This window comes from Gekko japonicus, unplaced genomic scaffold, assembly GCF_001447785.1.
Source record: "Gekko japonicus isolate JY-2015 unplaced genomic scaffold, Gekko_japonicus_V1.1 scaffold1233, whole genome shotgun sequence".
NCBI classification, from domain to species: Eukaryota; Metazoa; Chordata; class Lepidosauria; order Squamata; family Gekkonidae; genus Gekko; species Gekko japonicus.
The window spans coordinates 257232-274696 of record NW_015167087.1 but is presented as its reverse complement, the minus strand read 5'-3'; the positions used below and the strand labels follow the sequence as shown (position 1 = coordinate 274696).

The 17465-nt window shown below is 40.0% G+C and overlaps 1 protein-coding gene across 1 annotated transcript in view; it reads right to left on the bottom strand.

Annotated features, from left to right (window-relative positions):
- TOX (thymocyte selection associated high mobility group box) overlaps window positions 1-17465 on the bottom strand; it is a gene marked incomplete at its 5' end in the record, with an annotated part of 161665 nt that overhangs the window by 52320 nt on the left and 91880 nt on the right. Inside the window, 2 exons of the mRNA XM_015412855.1 lie at window positions 2196-2426; window positions 12907-13185. Of these exons, the coding sequence (XP_015268341.1) occupies window positions 2196-2426; window positions 12907-13185 (510 nt within the window). The remainder of the gene's footprint in view (window positions 1-2195; window positions 2427-12906; window positions 13186-17465) is intronic.

The window sequence follows — 17465 nt, the reverse complement described above, 5'->3', positions numbered from 1 at the left end:
TCTGAGTACACTGCATTGCTTGAGAAGCCTGAAGCAAGCAGCTATCTTATGATACTGAGATATAATATATTCACATCTTACAGAAGAATTTCTGTACTGAAAGGGACAAATAATCCATTCAACTTGAAGTCAGAATCTGACTTCAAGCAACAGAGGCTGCTGTATATATTAGAGCAGGGATGGGGGAAGGGGACATCCCTTTGAAGTTACCTGGAAAACTGATCCACTACCCCAGTGTTTGGGCCACTGCTTAGCAGTCACAAACTAATATTATTGCTTAACAGAAAACAAGCATTTCAGGTAGACCTCAAACAGTTTGTTGTAGCAAATGCCCAAGGAGCCACTGGCTTGAAGGTTTTAAGATTTATACGGCAATAGGCAGAACCCTTTCAGATTACATTACTTTGTATTCTTAAATGGAACACACTTTTGCTTCTCTGTAATTTACCATGAGAAACTGCCAAACTCCCGTGATTAACACAGCTTTCCTTTAATAATTTGCATGCTCCCATATGCTAAGTCAAATAAACACAGCTGGAAAATGAGAAACCCCTGGATGTTTCTGTCAATTAGTGTAACATGGCTGGCAAATACAAGGAAGAAAAGCAGTGCATACAATGTTTTCTGTGTAAATTCTAAGAACTGGGGACAAATTAGTTCATCTCTGCAGACTGCCTGTTTGTGGTAAACTCCCTGTAAGGGGACAAGGGTGGATTTCTTGGAGTTCTTGGACTCCTTCCAGCTCTCCCTTTCCTGGGCTGCAGGAGCCTCCTTATCTCTCCCCAGCAGAACATGCAGCAGGGTGAAAAACAGGGGATGATAGCCTGAAAATAGGGGGTGGCAATAAAAGCTTTCAGTGAATGGTGTACGCGGCAAGCAGGTTGAAAGGTAAGGGTACAAGAAAGCTAGCTAATGCAAGAAGACAACTTTCATGTTCATGATATGGTAAAGGAAGGCTTCCGATGTTCATTGTTACTCATGGTTGAAGCTGAGATATGACATTGTGTACATGGCTCCCATTCACCTTTTGTACAGAGTATCCATTCTGCCTTCACATGTTATGGCTGGCCAGTGTCTCTATGGTGTCCTAATTTCCTGCCCCCCATCCTTTGTTCAATTTTTTTTTCTGTAAACAGTTTTAAAACAGCAATCCTACAATGAAAATGAACATTATGGGTTGGATCCTGTGGCGCTATTCTGCAAATGATGGCTTTTTGCCCAGGCGCAAAAAGCCTTCTTCTGTAAGGGCCTCTAGCATTATGGGAAGGCATCTTGCATTGGAGAAAAACATAAGAACAGTGCACTTTTCACAGAACAACCATGTTATAAGGAAAGCAACTATCTCTGTATAGCACACCACACAGATTTTTGCCATGCAACCATTTTACAGTTCTAAAGTTCTTGCAGACATGGCCATTCCCAACAGAGAATGAGGAATGCAAAAGAGAAATCAATTTTTGCATAATTTGAGCAGTTATTTTATCACTTTGACACTGCGAGGTACACATTCCACTGCCATAACAATATGTTGCCTGGAACATGGTTGCACATGTGTCATGGGCACTTACTGGACAGTGCCCATGCCATTAGTGGTGAAATATCCCAATATATGCAAATGTTATTATTATAATCCTTTACACTAGATAATATCCCAATATATGCCAATGTTATTATTATAATCATTTACACTCGATAATAACCCATTACAGTATGTAAGTCTAGTACTAGCCTTGGAGCTTTTGAATGATCCTTCAAAAATTCCTTCACAAAAAAAAGATAAAGATATGAGCAGCAGCCTTCTTTAGCATGATGTTTTAGTAGTTTTTTAGAGCACAAACCAAGAATAGGTAAATGCAAAAACAAGTAATTGATCAGAACTGAATGTTAAATATTGCAAATGTGGAGCTTTGTTCAAATTTATGTTGTTTACACCACTCTTCTAACGTAATACCTGCTAATTAGTTTCAGGCTTGTGGAATCATTACAGCTATTTGAAGCTCCAGGTAAGAAAATAAATATAGCATTTACAGAAGATGGCAGTGGAAGCTTAGTCCTGATCCAGGTTACAATTAGGGACATTTGTTGGCTTAATTCTAGGAATAAAAATAGCTACTGTAAAATAATAGTTAAATCATACATTTTGTATTTACAATTCAGTTAATCAATTTCATGCATATGTAAGTATCATTTGGTACCTGTTTTTGTTCTTCCCCCAAGCCATCCCACATGGAAGCTACAATTTTAGAGACTTCCCCAAAGGTAGCATTTGGGTTTTGGCCTTTGATGGCTGCTTGAGTATCTCGGAAGAATAATGCATAGGCAGAAACAGGCTTCTGTGGCTCATTAGGATCCTTCTTCTTCTTCTTCTTGGGAGTTTTTGGTTTTTTCCCAATATCAGAAGCAGGTCTTTTTTCTCCACCATTGACCTGCAAAGTAAGTATAGTCTACATTACACACACACACACACACAATTACTGTAGATAAAACTAAATCCCCAGTGTTTTGTCAACATGCATTTAGGGGTTTTGCAGCTTAAAAAGGCATTTCAATTATATATTTTTAATAATCCAAAATTCTGTTATCTTACATGTTTTCATCTCTAAAATGCATTTTAAATATACTAGATTATATAACTTTACTTTCTAAATTTTATTATGTATTTTTCTTTCACATAGTTACAGCTTAGCTTTTCATCTTTTTTCAAATATTACCGCTAATGGCTTGGCATCTCTCTGAAGAATATCATTATGCACTGGCTAGTAGTTCAATTACAGAGGAAATCCAAATACAGTAGCAGGAAAAATCTGTTTTATGGTAGGATTTTTTTTTAACCTTCTACTGGATTAAGACAAGCTTAAAGTTCAATTCATCTCCATCTTAAATCAAGACAGTTGTTGAAAATTTGTTCATTTACATCAGAACTATGGGGGGGGGGGAAACCACTGCAAGAGTTCAAGTAAAAATCACCCCAAGGAGAACTGTCTGAACAGGATCATCATGAAAAGTGAAATTTTTCTGCTTCTGGTTCACAGTAGTTTGGTTATTATGCACAAGAACAGAAACCAGTGTTAGAAAACAGCTTCCTTTAATGTCTTTGATAATGCTGCCAGGAAATTCCAATCCAGCAATCAATTAATCCAGAAAGCTATTTATGCTCTAGAAAATGGCCTCTGAATTTTGAATGAGCCACTCAGGGCAGGGGGCAGTGACAATTTCTATGTAGTTCAAACTATACTTTATACAGTCAACATCACACAAAATTTATGGTTCCAGTTTTGATTTTAAATTACAACTCAATGTTTTAATCTTATCCTCCCAATTATGCCCCCAGGGCCGGCTTGAGGTGTTTCTGTGCCCTAGGCGAGGCTGCCTTGTGGTGCAGATGCCAAACTCCCGGTGGGGCCTGGAGACCTCTGGAGCCAGCCACCCTTTTGCTACCGCCGCTACCGCCTCCACCCCGCAGCTGTCAGACCCAGCGAGCACGCCCCACATGTTCCTGCAGCGCCCTCCAAGATGGAAGAGAGATTTCTCTCGTGCTCCGCTTCAGAAGGCAGTTTGGGAGGGAGGTGGGGGGGATCCTGTCTCCAGGCGGGGGATGCTCACCGGATGCCTCTCCCCAATTAGCGAAGTGCTGACACTTGGAGAGCTGCTTGCGGGCTTTTGGCGGCGGGGGGAGGCACAGCTCAGCGCTCCATCCAGGGCCCAGCACTCTAGGCGAATGCCTAGTTCGCCTAGTGGGTGAGCCGGCCCTGTATGCCCCAAATCGACAGTTGGCATTTTTCATTACTGCTTTCTAAAGAAGAGCAACACAATTGCACACATACCTGTACTGTTTGTCCTCAAACATATATTGAGTTATAACATGTGTACACAACATATGATTTACAGGCTGCATGTGACCTGGTGTGTCATGTTGCGTGGCCCACAGTTGTGATTCAGAGTTTTGATTCCCCCCCCCCTGGAAATGTCTCGCTGTGTCTCTTCTCTGGGATGCCATGAGAACTTTCCTCTTCCCAGAAGAAGAGATCAGAATGGTGAGATTTGCATTCTGACCCCTTGTCCAAAGAGAGAGGAAATGTTCAATGTGTCTCAATCAGTGAGACTTGGAAGGGGAAAACACAGTTGGTGAAGGAATTCAAAAATTGACTTCTCGGGAAAAGACTCATTGCCATTGGAGACTGAAGGGATGAACTGGAAAGTTAGGGTGGAGTTGTGGGGTTTTTTGGGGCCACAATAGGAAGCAGACCAGGTATGCTGGGTTAAGAGTCTGCTAAAAGAGCTCCTTCAGCTTCAGGTGAGTAGCTAAATGGAACCTGCACACAGGTGTGGGATAGGCTCTAGCTTGGCAGGAACTCTAGGTTGTAACTCCAGGTTGTGGGTAGGGATTAGCCAGTTAGCCCCATCTGGACTTCAGTCCATTCCCACATGCAGCTTTTCATGTATTTGAGGCAGGGACCAGTTCATCCTGAGTAGTGGGCTGGTTGGAGCAGCAGTACTGCTCAGATCGCAGAATGGTAATGACAGAGGGCTGGAGCAAGTTGTCCCTTCTAGGCAGGAGGCTGTACCTGGGAAATATCCAACTGAAATCTGGGGCAAACATGTTTACTGCTAACATTAGATTAAACTGTTACTTGACTGTGTTTGGTCTATCAGTGCAAAGTAATAAAGCCAGAAAAATAGCTTTTGCTGGACTGGACAAAATGTCAATTTAGTCCATCATCCTATTTCAAAATCAGATGCCTCCCATAGGTTAGAAGAAGGCATGGAGTTGACTGTCTTCCCCTGTTGTTTATCCTTGCAACTTCATCCTCAGAAGTATCCTATCTCTGCCATGTGGTTCCACACTCTGTCACAGCTAGTCCTCATTGACAGACCTATCTTCTAGACTTTTTTCTTATTTGTTTATGTATTTGAAAGATTTGTACACTGGTGGATAATAAAGAAGCCACCTGAGAATTAAAAGCATATAAATTGACTTTGCTGGATTGGACCAAAGGTTGCTCTTAGTCAGGTATCCTGTTTTCCAGAGCAGCCAGCCAGATGATATCCTTAGGAAGCACTACTACATCCTGATTGTTAGGAACAGGGCAACACTTTCCAAGGATATTCTTGTCCTTTCTCTGATTACAGGCAAGGAAAGCACAAGAAGAGGCTGGATGCAGAGGCTTCTTTCAATAGGCCTCCAGCCTACTGTGGGTGGGGCCAGATATCACAAGGAGGGTGTGGCCAGATATCTCTTCACCAGAGTAAAGGTCCATTCTTGCCTGACCAATTATTTTAGTGTGGACCCCTGGTTATATCCTACTCTTTGCTGTCTTATGTGGATGAAATGGCATTGCCTTTCTCCTTAGCTATATGATACAATCCATTGACCTTTAATGCAGTAATGTCATTTCTGGTTTGTGTGTATTTTTTCATATCAATGTAACACAGTTGATAATTGTCATTCAACTAAGCTACAGCAATATGTATTTATCTTTTTTTTTGAGAAATATAGGACTGTTACTAATTTTAAATGTAATTTCATCCCTGGACATCTCTGTGTATAAATATTTGGCTGTATTTAGTAGCATCTTCAAATTCAAAGAAGTCAGGGAGGTCACCCAAATTAGTTGTTGCTTAGACTGCTAGTTAATTGATGAACAATTAGTTCTTCAATAGGCTTACTCCTGAGGAAATCTGTAAAATTGCAACTTTACAGCATGCTCAGAAACAACTAATGTGACTCCTACATTGCGACAAGGCTGGTTAATTATCCTTTTTCTTTGCTGAGCCAACTCCTCCAAGCAAGAGCCAGCAAAGGAACTGGAAACTTGAAAGAGCTCCAAGTTTCCACCGAAAGCCTCACCAATCTTTCACCTATATGGGGGGACGCAAGCACTAATTCATCTGTGTTCTGGTAAACCTTGAAGAATGTTTTTTGTTTTGTTATTTAGAGAGATTTACTCTGCTTGTTCAGCATGAAAACAAACATATTTCATGATTTCCCTCCTAAAAAGCTGATGGACAGGCTAAGTCAATGGTAAATCTCCACCTCTGTCCATGGTTTGGGATGTCATGATATTGCTGCTGGACTAGGTGATATGTGTAGACCTCTTAGGGAAGGTTTTTAAAAAACATTTGGATAAACCTTCATATATTTAGGGTACAGTTATGATCCAATGTTTAGCCTTGTGATTCAATATGCCCAAAGGTTAAACAAGGAAACTGTTATCTGTAAACTGAACAAGCTCTGAAACAATCTAAATAATCCGTTGCCTCTGAGTTGTTCATTCACAGAACTAAAGACAGACTATTCCCTAAAGAAATTCTGTTAATATATTTTAATATATGGATAAATTCCACAACTAATAACCTTGAAAATAATGGGGATGATGTCTCCACCTTATGCTTACAACCATCTAGCAGTTAAACAGACTTTGCTACTAACCACCAAAACAGAGACAGATGGGAAATAATTAAAAAAATCCTCATACTTATTCTGCTAAGCATAGACTTGTGCTTCAGAATCCCTAGAGGTGTAGTTAGCTCATGGTAATCCACCTCCTGTCAGGACTTATTGCTTAATTATAGTGATGTATTTAACTTATTTATCACAAGAAAGCAATGGTTTCTCACTTTAAAAATGTGTGTATTAACCATGTTGCACGAATAATAGATCACAAGGATATATAGTAAAGGATTTAAGACTATCAAATAAGGCACACTGTTGATATCTAAATGTCCCCTGAGAAGTTAAGGAACGCCTATAAGCATATTTAAAATAAACTGCAATCATTCCAAAGCCTTTAATGGTGGTAGGAGAGCTGTTTTGTTCACAGTATCTCGCAGTAATCACCATAGTTTAAAATAGATTTTAATCAAGTGCCATCTGCATAATAGACTGAACAAACAACATAAAATTCTAGTATAACTTACCATATAAAGTAAAAATGGTTAAGCCTCTCTCTGCCACATAAACAGAATAGGCTGTAGCACTTCTTCAGCAATCATGTTTCAGTTAGTTAACACCGCTGTTTACAGTATTCTCATGACTCCCTTCTCTCTAAACCCCATGAAACCCTTTCATAAGTGAAATCCAAATGACCATGAAACAAATAGTCTTCCATCTTGTTAGAGATACGTATTTGTGAAGATATAATGGCAGATCACAATTATTTAGCAACACCAAAATACAGTTTTAATGACCCAACATAATGAGTAATTAGTTCTTACTAGATGGCCGTAGTAGTGAAGTGGTTAGAAATAAACTTATGGAACATGGGAAATGTACTGTAAATAATTTTTACTAATTCTCCCAGTACACCCTAGAAACTGGATACATTAGGTTGGCCAGGCCAGGCCTGACAACCAGAAGGAGATGGGGCTTGGGGGGTGGGCAGGGGGATATTGGGTAATGGAATGATGCCACTTCTGGGGAAAACCTGAAAGGGATATCACATCTCTCTTGGAATTAGCCAGCTTCAACCCAGGGTTGAATTAAAAATCTGGGAACAGGCAATATTTCTCTGGTTGAAAATTCATTATAATCCAAAAGGTTTGATGCCTTTTTATTTAGCTTTGGACCCTTATCCTGCCCGGGCCGTTTCTAATTCTTAATAAAATTAAATGTATTGGATTAAACCCTGAGGACCTTTTTTATGGAAGCCTAAACAGGGCAAGAACAATTATTACCCAAAGACTTCTTGATATTGAATTACAAAATGAGGATGCTTTACTTCCAAAGAGTTTCAGATGTTTAAAATCTTGGTCCAATTTTAAAGCTGCCCCATATCTGTCTGATATTTCTTATGAACCCTACAGATGGCATTCTCTAGGGCCTGTTTTGAGGCACTTCCCTTACAAGGTACATTTTTACATGTGCCTATGCAAAAATGATAATGTCCTTGTAAGTCTGATATGGTGGAATCCACCACCCATGTACTTTTGTATTGTAAATTTTATTGGGGGAAACGGTCTTATTTCATACTGTCTAAATTTATCCCTCTGCAATCTTATCTGGAATTTAGGCCAGAAATTCTGTGTAACTTTCTCCTAGGAGATTCTCAAAGTTTTGTATCTTATGCTGTGGTCAGATTCTGTTGTTTAGTGATTAGAAAATGTAAATCCCTTGTAATGGAAGACATACTGTAACTTGTTTTCAACTATTCTGGATTTTATATATTTTTCTTTTTTCTTTCTTTTATATATACCTCATATTTTGTCTTTGTATTATCATTAATTTACTAGCTATTTTTGTGAATTGATAATGTTGCTGGCTTTTGCCATAATAAACAATTGGAATTGGAATTAGTTGAAAATCTAAGGTAAAACCATAGAGTCTTTGGGGATTTTTCTAGGATGAATGTCACTTCCAGGTTTTTCTGGAAGTGATGTAACACCAGTGGCCATTTTAAATTTTATTTTTCTCCTGCTGCTGCTATGCCTGCTGGGGGGAGGGGTTGCCCACCCCCATTGGGAGGCTGGCAAACCTAAAGGCCTCTTACTTACACAGATTCAAGTCTCTTTATAGGCAATATTCTGAACTATATGACTTTTAGACCATCTTGTGTGATTTAACTCTCTCAACATCTTAGGATCAGAAGCAAAAGCTTCAAAATAGCTGTAGCCTCTTGCTCAGGGTAAAAGAGGAGAGCGCAAAAGTGGGCTTGATGCTCAACATCAAAAAAACTAAGATCATGGCATCTGGCCCCATCACTCCTTGGTAAATAGAAGGGGAAGTTGTGGAAGTAGTGACAGACTTCACGTTCCTCGGATCCCAGATCACCGCAGACTGTGACAGCAGCCATGAAATTAAAAGATGCCTGCTCCTTGGAAGGAAAGCGATGGTGAACCTAAACAGCATGATAAAAAGTGGAGACATCACCCTGCCAACAAAAGTCCGCATGGTCAAAGGAATGGTATTCCCGGTAGTCATGTATGGCTGCGAGAGTTGGACTATAAGGAAGGCTGAGCGCTGAAGAATAGATTCTTTTGAACTATGGTGCTGGAGAAGACTCTTGAGAGTCCCTTGGACTGCAAGAAGATCAAATCAGTCTATCCTAAAAGAAATCAACCCTGACTGTTCCCTGGAAGGCCAGATAATGAAACTGAAGCTCAAATACTTTGGCCACCAAATGAGAAGGGAGCACTCACTGGAGAAGACCCTGATGCTGGGAAAGATTGAAGGTCAAAGAAGACGGGGATGGCAAAGGATGAGATGGTTAGACAGTGTCATAGATGCAACGAACATGAAATTGAGCAAACTTCAGAGGACGGTGGAAGACAGGAAGGCCTGGCGTAATCTGGTCCATGGGGTCACTAAGAGTCGGACTCGACTGTGCGACTGAACAACAACAAAAATCAATCTCAGTCCTAATATTCAGGATTTGGGACTCTTGTGTTCAGTGGTTCCCCTTCCCCAATATCTCTTTTTTTGCATAGACTATTGAGCAAACAGTTACCCTCAAGCTTCAGATACACCTGGATAACATTTATTGTTGGCCTCTCATGTGGAAAGGACAATTTAAGTGAGGTTATCATCCAAGTAGACTAAGAAGGTAGTCTTATCATTAAGTTCCTGATTGTTTAACAGGCAGGAAAGCAATCAGCAAAAGGATAACTACTTATCTAACAGGGCCAGCAATCTTTAGACCTTTTTGAAAAAATAACTCTCCAGTTCCAGAATATGATCTTAGAATACAAAACCAAACTTTAGGAGAAAAACACAGCATTTCCAAGACCATTTCCAAGGACAGTGTCCACCCAGAGACATAGTAGACACTAGTTTTTCCCATTGCAGGACCTTTGTTCCAGAAGAGTTATCCACTGAGAGAAGCTCTTCTGCAGGAAGAAGTCTCTTTATGTGTGGCCAGGAGCTCTATCATCAATTCCATCTTTTGAAAAGCTATTTTTAGCCAGTTTGGTGTAGTGGTTAAGTGCGCGGACTCTAATCTGGGAGAACTGGGTTTGATTCCCCACTCTTCCACTTGCAGCTGCTTGATGACCTTGGGCGAGCCATAGTTCTGTCAGAGCTGTCCTTGAAAGAGCAGTTCTCTCAGAGCTCTCTCAGTGCCACCTACCTCACAGGGTGTCTGTTGTGGGGAGGGGAAGGGAAAGGAGTTTGTAAACCACTCTAAGACTCCAAGTGGAGGGTGGGGTATAAATCCAATCTTTTCCTCCTCCTCCTCCTCCTCTTCTTCTACAAGTCTTTATTTTAGATTTCTCATGCATAGCTTTCCAGTGCCCGAACAACTAGCTCTGGCCATGACTCAAGGTGCTGGTTCTGATGTATAAACTCTTATACAGCTTGGCTCCCACATATTATAGAAACTGCATTCTCCCTTGTGGTCCAATGTAATCACTAAGCTCACTTAAGAGAACCCTCTTGTCTATACCACCCATATATAAATATTCTCATATAAAAGCATTCTCAATGAGTGACCATTTGACTGTCATCAGAGTCTGAGTGTTAGCATTTTCTTTTAAGTTCTGCAACATTGGGGGGTGTCTTTTTAAATGTTAAGTCAAGCGGCGTGCTTGGACTAAGTGTATGTGGGTGAGCTTTTTTACTGAGAGTATATTTACTAGGTGGCATTATTACTTGTTAAATGGAAAGATTTCATGTGAAATATTTGAGTCAGTGAGTCAGATCTGCTAAGTCATATAAAAATCATAATGATCACAGAATATGCAATCAGTGTCACAGAAAGATAAAAAGGGGAAGATGTTTCGTTTACTGCTTCATTATAAAACTGAGCATTCTGAAGAAACTCTTTAAGAGAAGCAGAGGAAGCTGAGTACTTCACTGAATCTGGCCCAATATGCAAATATTTTGAAAATTAATAGAGGCTGAAACGAAAGTGTTGAATTGGTTTATGTTTATATATTTCATATGCAAATTATTTTCCCATATAAAATGCATATTGAAAAATGCTAAAAGGTATAAGATATGCAAGAAAAAAGGATTTCTACAAAATGTCTGTTCAGTGACTAATACTCTTTTTGACCAGAATTTATTCAGACTGCTCGAAGACTTATTTTCTTAAAATACCTGATTATTTTGCAGTATCAGGAATGAAAGTATTAAAATGACATAAAAAGGCATAACTCATGGCTGAATTACATCCTTGATATACTAGTCTACAGCTCATCTTTATTTAACTGACCCCCTATTTCACGAGTTGCTGTTAAGAGATACTGAGTTTGGTGCTACTAATCTTGGTGGAATTTATATACAACTGTGAATCATAAACTAAGTTCATATGTTAAAACTCATTCAGAAATTGTCTACAGCGGGATATCACATATTAGATTGGGAAATTTAATGTCAGTATCATAAACTGAAAACATTTTAAAGTATCATAAACAGAAAACATTTTAAAGTATTTGACCAGTTATGTGTGTTTTAAAAACCTGATATGCTCCTAGTTTTGTAGGAGCTAGGAAGGATTTATTTTCAACAAGAAAATGGATTATGTGGACAAAAATGTCTGCATTCTCTCCACTTGCCCCCCCCCCCCCCCGCAAGTGGTTTTTGTGTAGCAGAAGTCACTTCAGGTATTGGTCCCTGGATGGAGAGAAAATTACTCAGGGAATGAAGCTCCTTGCAGGGTGGTGGTATAGTACCTCCTTTTGCTGTTACAATCAGATCCTGATTTTATTCCTGATGACTGAGGAACATCTGTGTTTGGTGCTGAGGTACAAAAATGTGCACTCAAGGTGTTCTTTGGGTTTCTCAATAATTTTGTTTACATTATGTGTGTTTTTTCCAGTTTGGCCAAAAGTTCAATTTTGTTCCCATTAAAATTTTTACTACAAACCCATCCCAGCTGGAAGATGATGATAGCTTCCTATCATGCTTTACACGAAGCTTAACATCTCTAGGCTTCACTTAAAAACATTTGCTGATCACTTGATTTATTTCCTTCCTCATGTTCCCCTACACCATTTCTGTCAAACTCATGCACATCAGCTCCCTGTGTCTTCTCCCATTCCCATTGTGTTCAACAGGCAGACTCCCCTCTGTCTTTACATTTCTTAGATACAGCTTTTAAAAAAACCTTTCCTAAACCGCCAAGTCTCACCTTACAGGCCTCCATTCTTCCTTTTGATATTCTCATTCCCATTTCTACTCTTAACTGTCTATCCCTGATCTCATTTTTACTCATCACTTCCCACAATCTGCTGTTGCCAGTATAGAGAAGTCTGAAGGGCACCGACCCTTTTGATCTGTGTTCTATTCACTGCCTGATGCACATTATTGCTCAGTGAGTGAAAATTCAAAAACACAAAGAAAAAAAAGCATACAGAAAATTTCTTTTTTGGACTCTTCTACTTCAGAATGCAAGAAAGAAACTTCACTTTTTAAAATACTTTGCCATGTAAAAAACACATAAAATGAACCACATTAGGAGAACTCTAATCTAAAACCCACTTCCCTGACATGTTTATCTTCTGCATACAGGGAATATTTTATGTAAAGGGATATTAAAATATGCAATTCCCTACTAATATTCTGAAGTGGTACCATACAGGAAAGACTATACCACATCCTTTTTTCCTGCACAGATGAAATGTTTATAGATGTTTAGAATTAACAGTATTTTAAAAACATAAACTGTGGTAAAACAAATTGCAGTATATTGTTTCCTATGAAGAGCTATATGCAGTTATCTTCCTTCACCTGCATCTCCTGTGTCTCATCCTATATGGGGCAGACTGGAGGGTGGAGGTGAGAGCTACAACATGTGAATTTTGTTTAACCTGTTTATATACATACAGGAACTAATTGGTATCACTCTGTACATTTCACAACAAGCCTTATTAAAAGCAGGAATTTGTAAATGAGATTATCTGTTATACTGATCCACAGAATCACTACAAAAACCATTTAAAAGCCCCCACAGAGTTTCAATTAATACATACCTTAGAAGTATCATCTCCTTCATCTTCATGAACTGAACTGGATGGTGATGGAGTTGCAGACTTGCTTCCAGGAGGAGATGGAGAATTGTGGGGAACATTGTTTCCACCCATATTCAAACCAAGTTGAGCACTTAGTTGTGATTGGTTAATGGTAGTCAGTTGACCATGCTGCAGCATTCCTGGCTGCCTAATATCACTAGGCTGAACTCTTGGTCTCATGGCTGCCATCTGGGGGTGGGAACTATACTGAGCTCCTTCTGTATTCCGTAAATCTTGCATCTAAAAAAGGAAATAGGAATGTGATTGTGTCTCATTATTACACCAAAACTGAGAATACATTGCCTCATTAGTACTTGGAAGGTTTTAAACTTAAAACAGCAGTGCACCATGTATGGAAAATAATGTGTATGAGTTCAGTGCTAAGGAACCATGATGCTTTCTAACAAATATCCCTTTTTCTTATTGCGTTTTTATCTCTCTGTTTCTGGATTTTTTTTTAATAAGCTGTAATTTTATTATTATATCTGAATCTTAACATCTCTAAACCAATATGGTTTCAGACAATGCCTATGGAATTCTTTAGTAGATAGGTCTGTAATGTTCAGGCCAGTTCTAATATACCTTGAAATGCCTGAGGAACTACTGTAATTTTCCATATGGAGACAACAATGTGCTATTAATGGACTGATAACATGACTATATAGCTCATTTACTGAAATCACCATAAATGAATGCTCTAAAGTTGGAGGCTCAACAAAATTGTGTTATCTGGGTCACTGAATTTAGTCTTAATAAGACTCCTGATTTTAACTCAAACAATGAATCCAAAATTTGCTACGATAAGATGCGAGAGAACATTGCAGAACATGACTTCTCCAGAACACAGACTATAATGAATATCTCTTGTCCAACAGGATACTGGGGGGGGGGGCTGTCAGTGATGGAGCTTTACATTTTCCCCTCCTTCTGGCTGTTGGAGTGCCGTCAGACAGCACTTGCTGGCAACTCTAAACAGAAGATAAAATTTCCAAAAAAAGAGCAACTCAAATGCAAACTTTAGTTAGGTAATTGTGCAGGCTGTGAAATGATTGATATAACAAAAAACTGGGGGGGGGAGGGAAACCCACCCTGAAAATAGAATATGACTTTATCTGTTAGCAAAGATCTAATAGTACCTGAAAAAGGGTTGCCAACTCCAGGTCAGGAAATTGCTGGAGATTTTTTGCGGGGAGGGAGTCTGAGAAGGGCAGGATATAATGCCATTGATTCCACCCCCCCAAAGCAGCCATTTTCTCTTGGGAACTGAAGTCTGGATATCAACTGTAATTCTTTGAGATCTCCAAGTCCCACCTGGTGGCTGGCAATCCTTAACTGTTCATGGGTGGTTATTTATTTATTTATTTAAAAATTATATCCCAACTTTTCCCTTCATTCAAGATTTTTTTCCTATCAGTCCACAGCTGGTTTATGGAAACTCCATAGGGTTTTCAAGGCAAGAAATGTTCAGAGGTAGTTTGCCATTGCTGGCCTCTGCATAGCAACCTAGTATTCCTTAGTCGTCTGCTTAGCTTCTGAGATATGACGAGATTAGGCTAGTGTGCGCTATCCAGATCATGGCTGGTTCAAGGTAGCTTAGAATAATAGTTAAAATATTCCCAGCTTCAATCATACAAGGTGTAATGGATAAAACTACAACTAAATTAGGTATGAGTTTTGTTAACAAGAAATGTAAGAATACTTAGATACCCCCATTTTATGTTTTGTCTGTTTTGCTAAAATAAAAAATCATTAAAAAACAACATTCCCAGCTTAAAACCAAAGATAAACTAGAAACCCCCAACCGTCTTCCCCCTACTTCCCTTTAAAAGATACCTGCCTTTTAAACACCCTCAAAAGCCCTGGCAGATAGGCAGAACTTGAAGCACCTCCTGAAAAACTCCAGGGAAGGCCCCCACACATCTGCTCAGGGAGCCCATTCCACAGGAGTGGAGCCATGATGGAAAAGGCCCAGGCTCTGGCTGATGCCAGACAAGCCACCCAAAGTGGTAGGATAACCAGCAGATGGCTGCCTGATGATCGTAGTTGGCACACAGGGACATATGGAAGGAGATGGTCCTTCAAATATGTAGATTCCAGACTCGATTCTTCTGATAAGCACAATGTACACTGAGGAAATTATTTTGGCTTATTCTGCAAAGTTTTCTAAACAAATGGTTGGATTTCTCTGTTCCTATCTGGATTTATTTTATTTCAAAAAGACCCTGATTAGGAGTTAGAACACTTGGGTGGGTCCTTATGTCTTGGAGAGTGTAGAGGGTGCTGCAGTAATCCACCCACAAGGTTACAGAAGCATACATCAGCATGGCCAGATCAGCTGAGTCTAGGTAATGAGAAAGCTGGCAAATCAAATGTAGCTGATAGAAGGTGGTACTGGCCGCCATGTTAACCTGCTTTTCAAACAGCAAGGCAGAGTCCATGAGCACCCCCAAGCTCTTGCTCTGAAAAAGCCAATGTCACTCCATCTGGGACAAGTGGCTACAGTTCCTCTAGAACAGAAGTGCCAAATGTGAGGCCTGATACTTCCCCTCTGCATATCACACCTAATCCAATCATGCCTGCTATTTGGCATCTGAAACCATCTTTATAAAGTTCATATCTCTGGTACCTTGTGTTACATTTTATAGCACCCATGGCCGGGTCAAACACAGTGACATTTATGTCAGATCTGGCCCTCATAACAAATGAGTTCGACACCTCTGCTCTAGAATATCAGTCTTCTTGACCATCATTACTTATGTCTTGCCTAGATTCAACTTCAGTTTGTTCTGCCCTAGCCACTTGACCGCAGCTTCAAAGTACCAGTTCAGAACCAAGATGGATGCATCTAGACTACAGACTCGGATAATGAAATATAGAGCTGAGTGTCATCTGCATATTGATGGACACACAGCCCCAAAACGCTGGACAATTTCATTCAGTGCCTTATAAATTGAAGAGCATGGCTGAGAGAAGAGAACCCTGCGGCATCTCACAAGATAATTTCCACCCAGTTGGATCATCCCTAGCCAATGAAGAAGTCTAATAACAGCCTCCTTCAAAGGCCTAGGGAAAGGCAGCTCAATCACAGAAGAGCCTATGATTTTCACTTATAGCTTCAATACCTTTCTCCAGCAAGATTCCTAAAGCCATTGATACAGAGCACGTGGTGGCCCTCGCATTCCCAAGAATCCTGTCAGCATTCATGGGCAGGATCAATCTGAAACTATCTATAACAAAATGACAAACAGGTGCTTCTGACACCACAGGTACAGGATATGCACTAAACTTGGTCTTCAAGTTGGAACAGATGAGAGAGATTTTGTTAGCAAAATATCACAGCTGGGGGCCAAATTTTCATCGCTGGCAGGGTCAGACTTAGGTTTAATCAAGTCACAAACCACTTTGAACAACTAGGCTGGATGAGATTCTATTGATGCAATGGTGGCAGAGAAGAAAGTCTTCTTTGATGGCATCGCCACCTGATAGGTCTGCAAATGGGCTTTATGACATGCTCTGTCTGATTCATCCTGAGTCTTCCACCAATGTTGCTCAAGTCATCTTCCAGGCCACTTCATGTCACCCAGCTCCCAGGTAAACCAAGAATTTGGGAGGTGGATGCCAAGGTTGCATGGCTACTGCACTTGATTATATCCCAAAACAGGCGACACTTTTACGACATGATCTTGCAAAAATACTTTGAAATGTCACAGAATGTAGAAGAAGCATATTGATCTGGCAATGTGATGACAAGGCCCGTATGCAACACAGCCCCCAATACCATTTGCTTCACATTCCTCAAATTTAAGAATCACCTGCACCAAGCAAAAGAAACAAATGCCGAACACACACTAATTAATTAATGTTGCTTGTTCTGCTTCTGTATGGCTTTACGGGCTGTAAATAAAGATCGACGGAATGAATACACACAAATTAGGAATGAGTGAAGAACTGAAAACAGGTCAGCATTTTACTTGATACATCCTTTAAGATCCCAGCATAACTTCTTTAATTTTATAATCAGAATAACTATGCAATCCTAACAGAGTTATTCCCCTCTAAGCCTACTGAAGTCTCACCCAGCCATGTTCATAGTCATAATAGTGAAAGTGGTGTGTCCCCCCTCCCCCCCAGCCATGGCCATTTGACAGAAATTGGCTATGGGAGACAGGGAAGAGGAGAGTGCAAAGTATTGCTTGAGTGAATTGAGTAAATATATTTCATGTCCTAAAAACAGTAAAATAAATTTAGGTTTGATAAAACTGTAAGTACTTGAGCACCACCCCCTAGAGTCAGATACGACTAGCTTTTGAGCAAGGGAAGCCTTTACCTTTACTTGCTACATATATTCAAGTTTCTTTCAACATTTTGTTTTCTCTAATAAAACAACAGCTCCTGCCAAGTTCGAAAAGTGGGGTTGCCAACTCTGGGTTGTGAAATTCTTGGAAATTTGGGGGAGGAGCCTGGGAAGGGTGGAGCTTAGGGAGGGGAAGGCGCTCAGAAGGAGAGTGATGCCACACAGA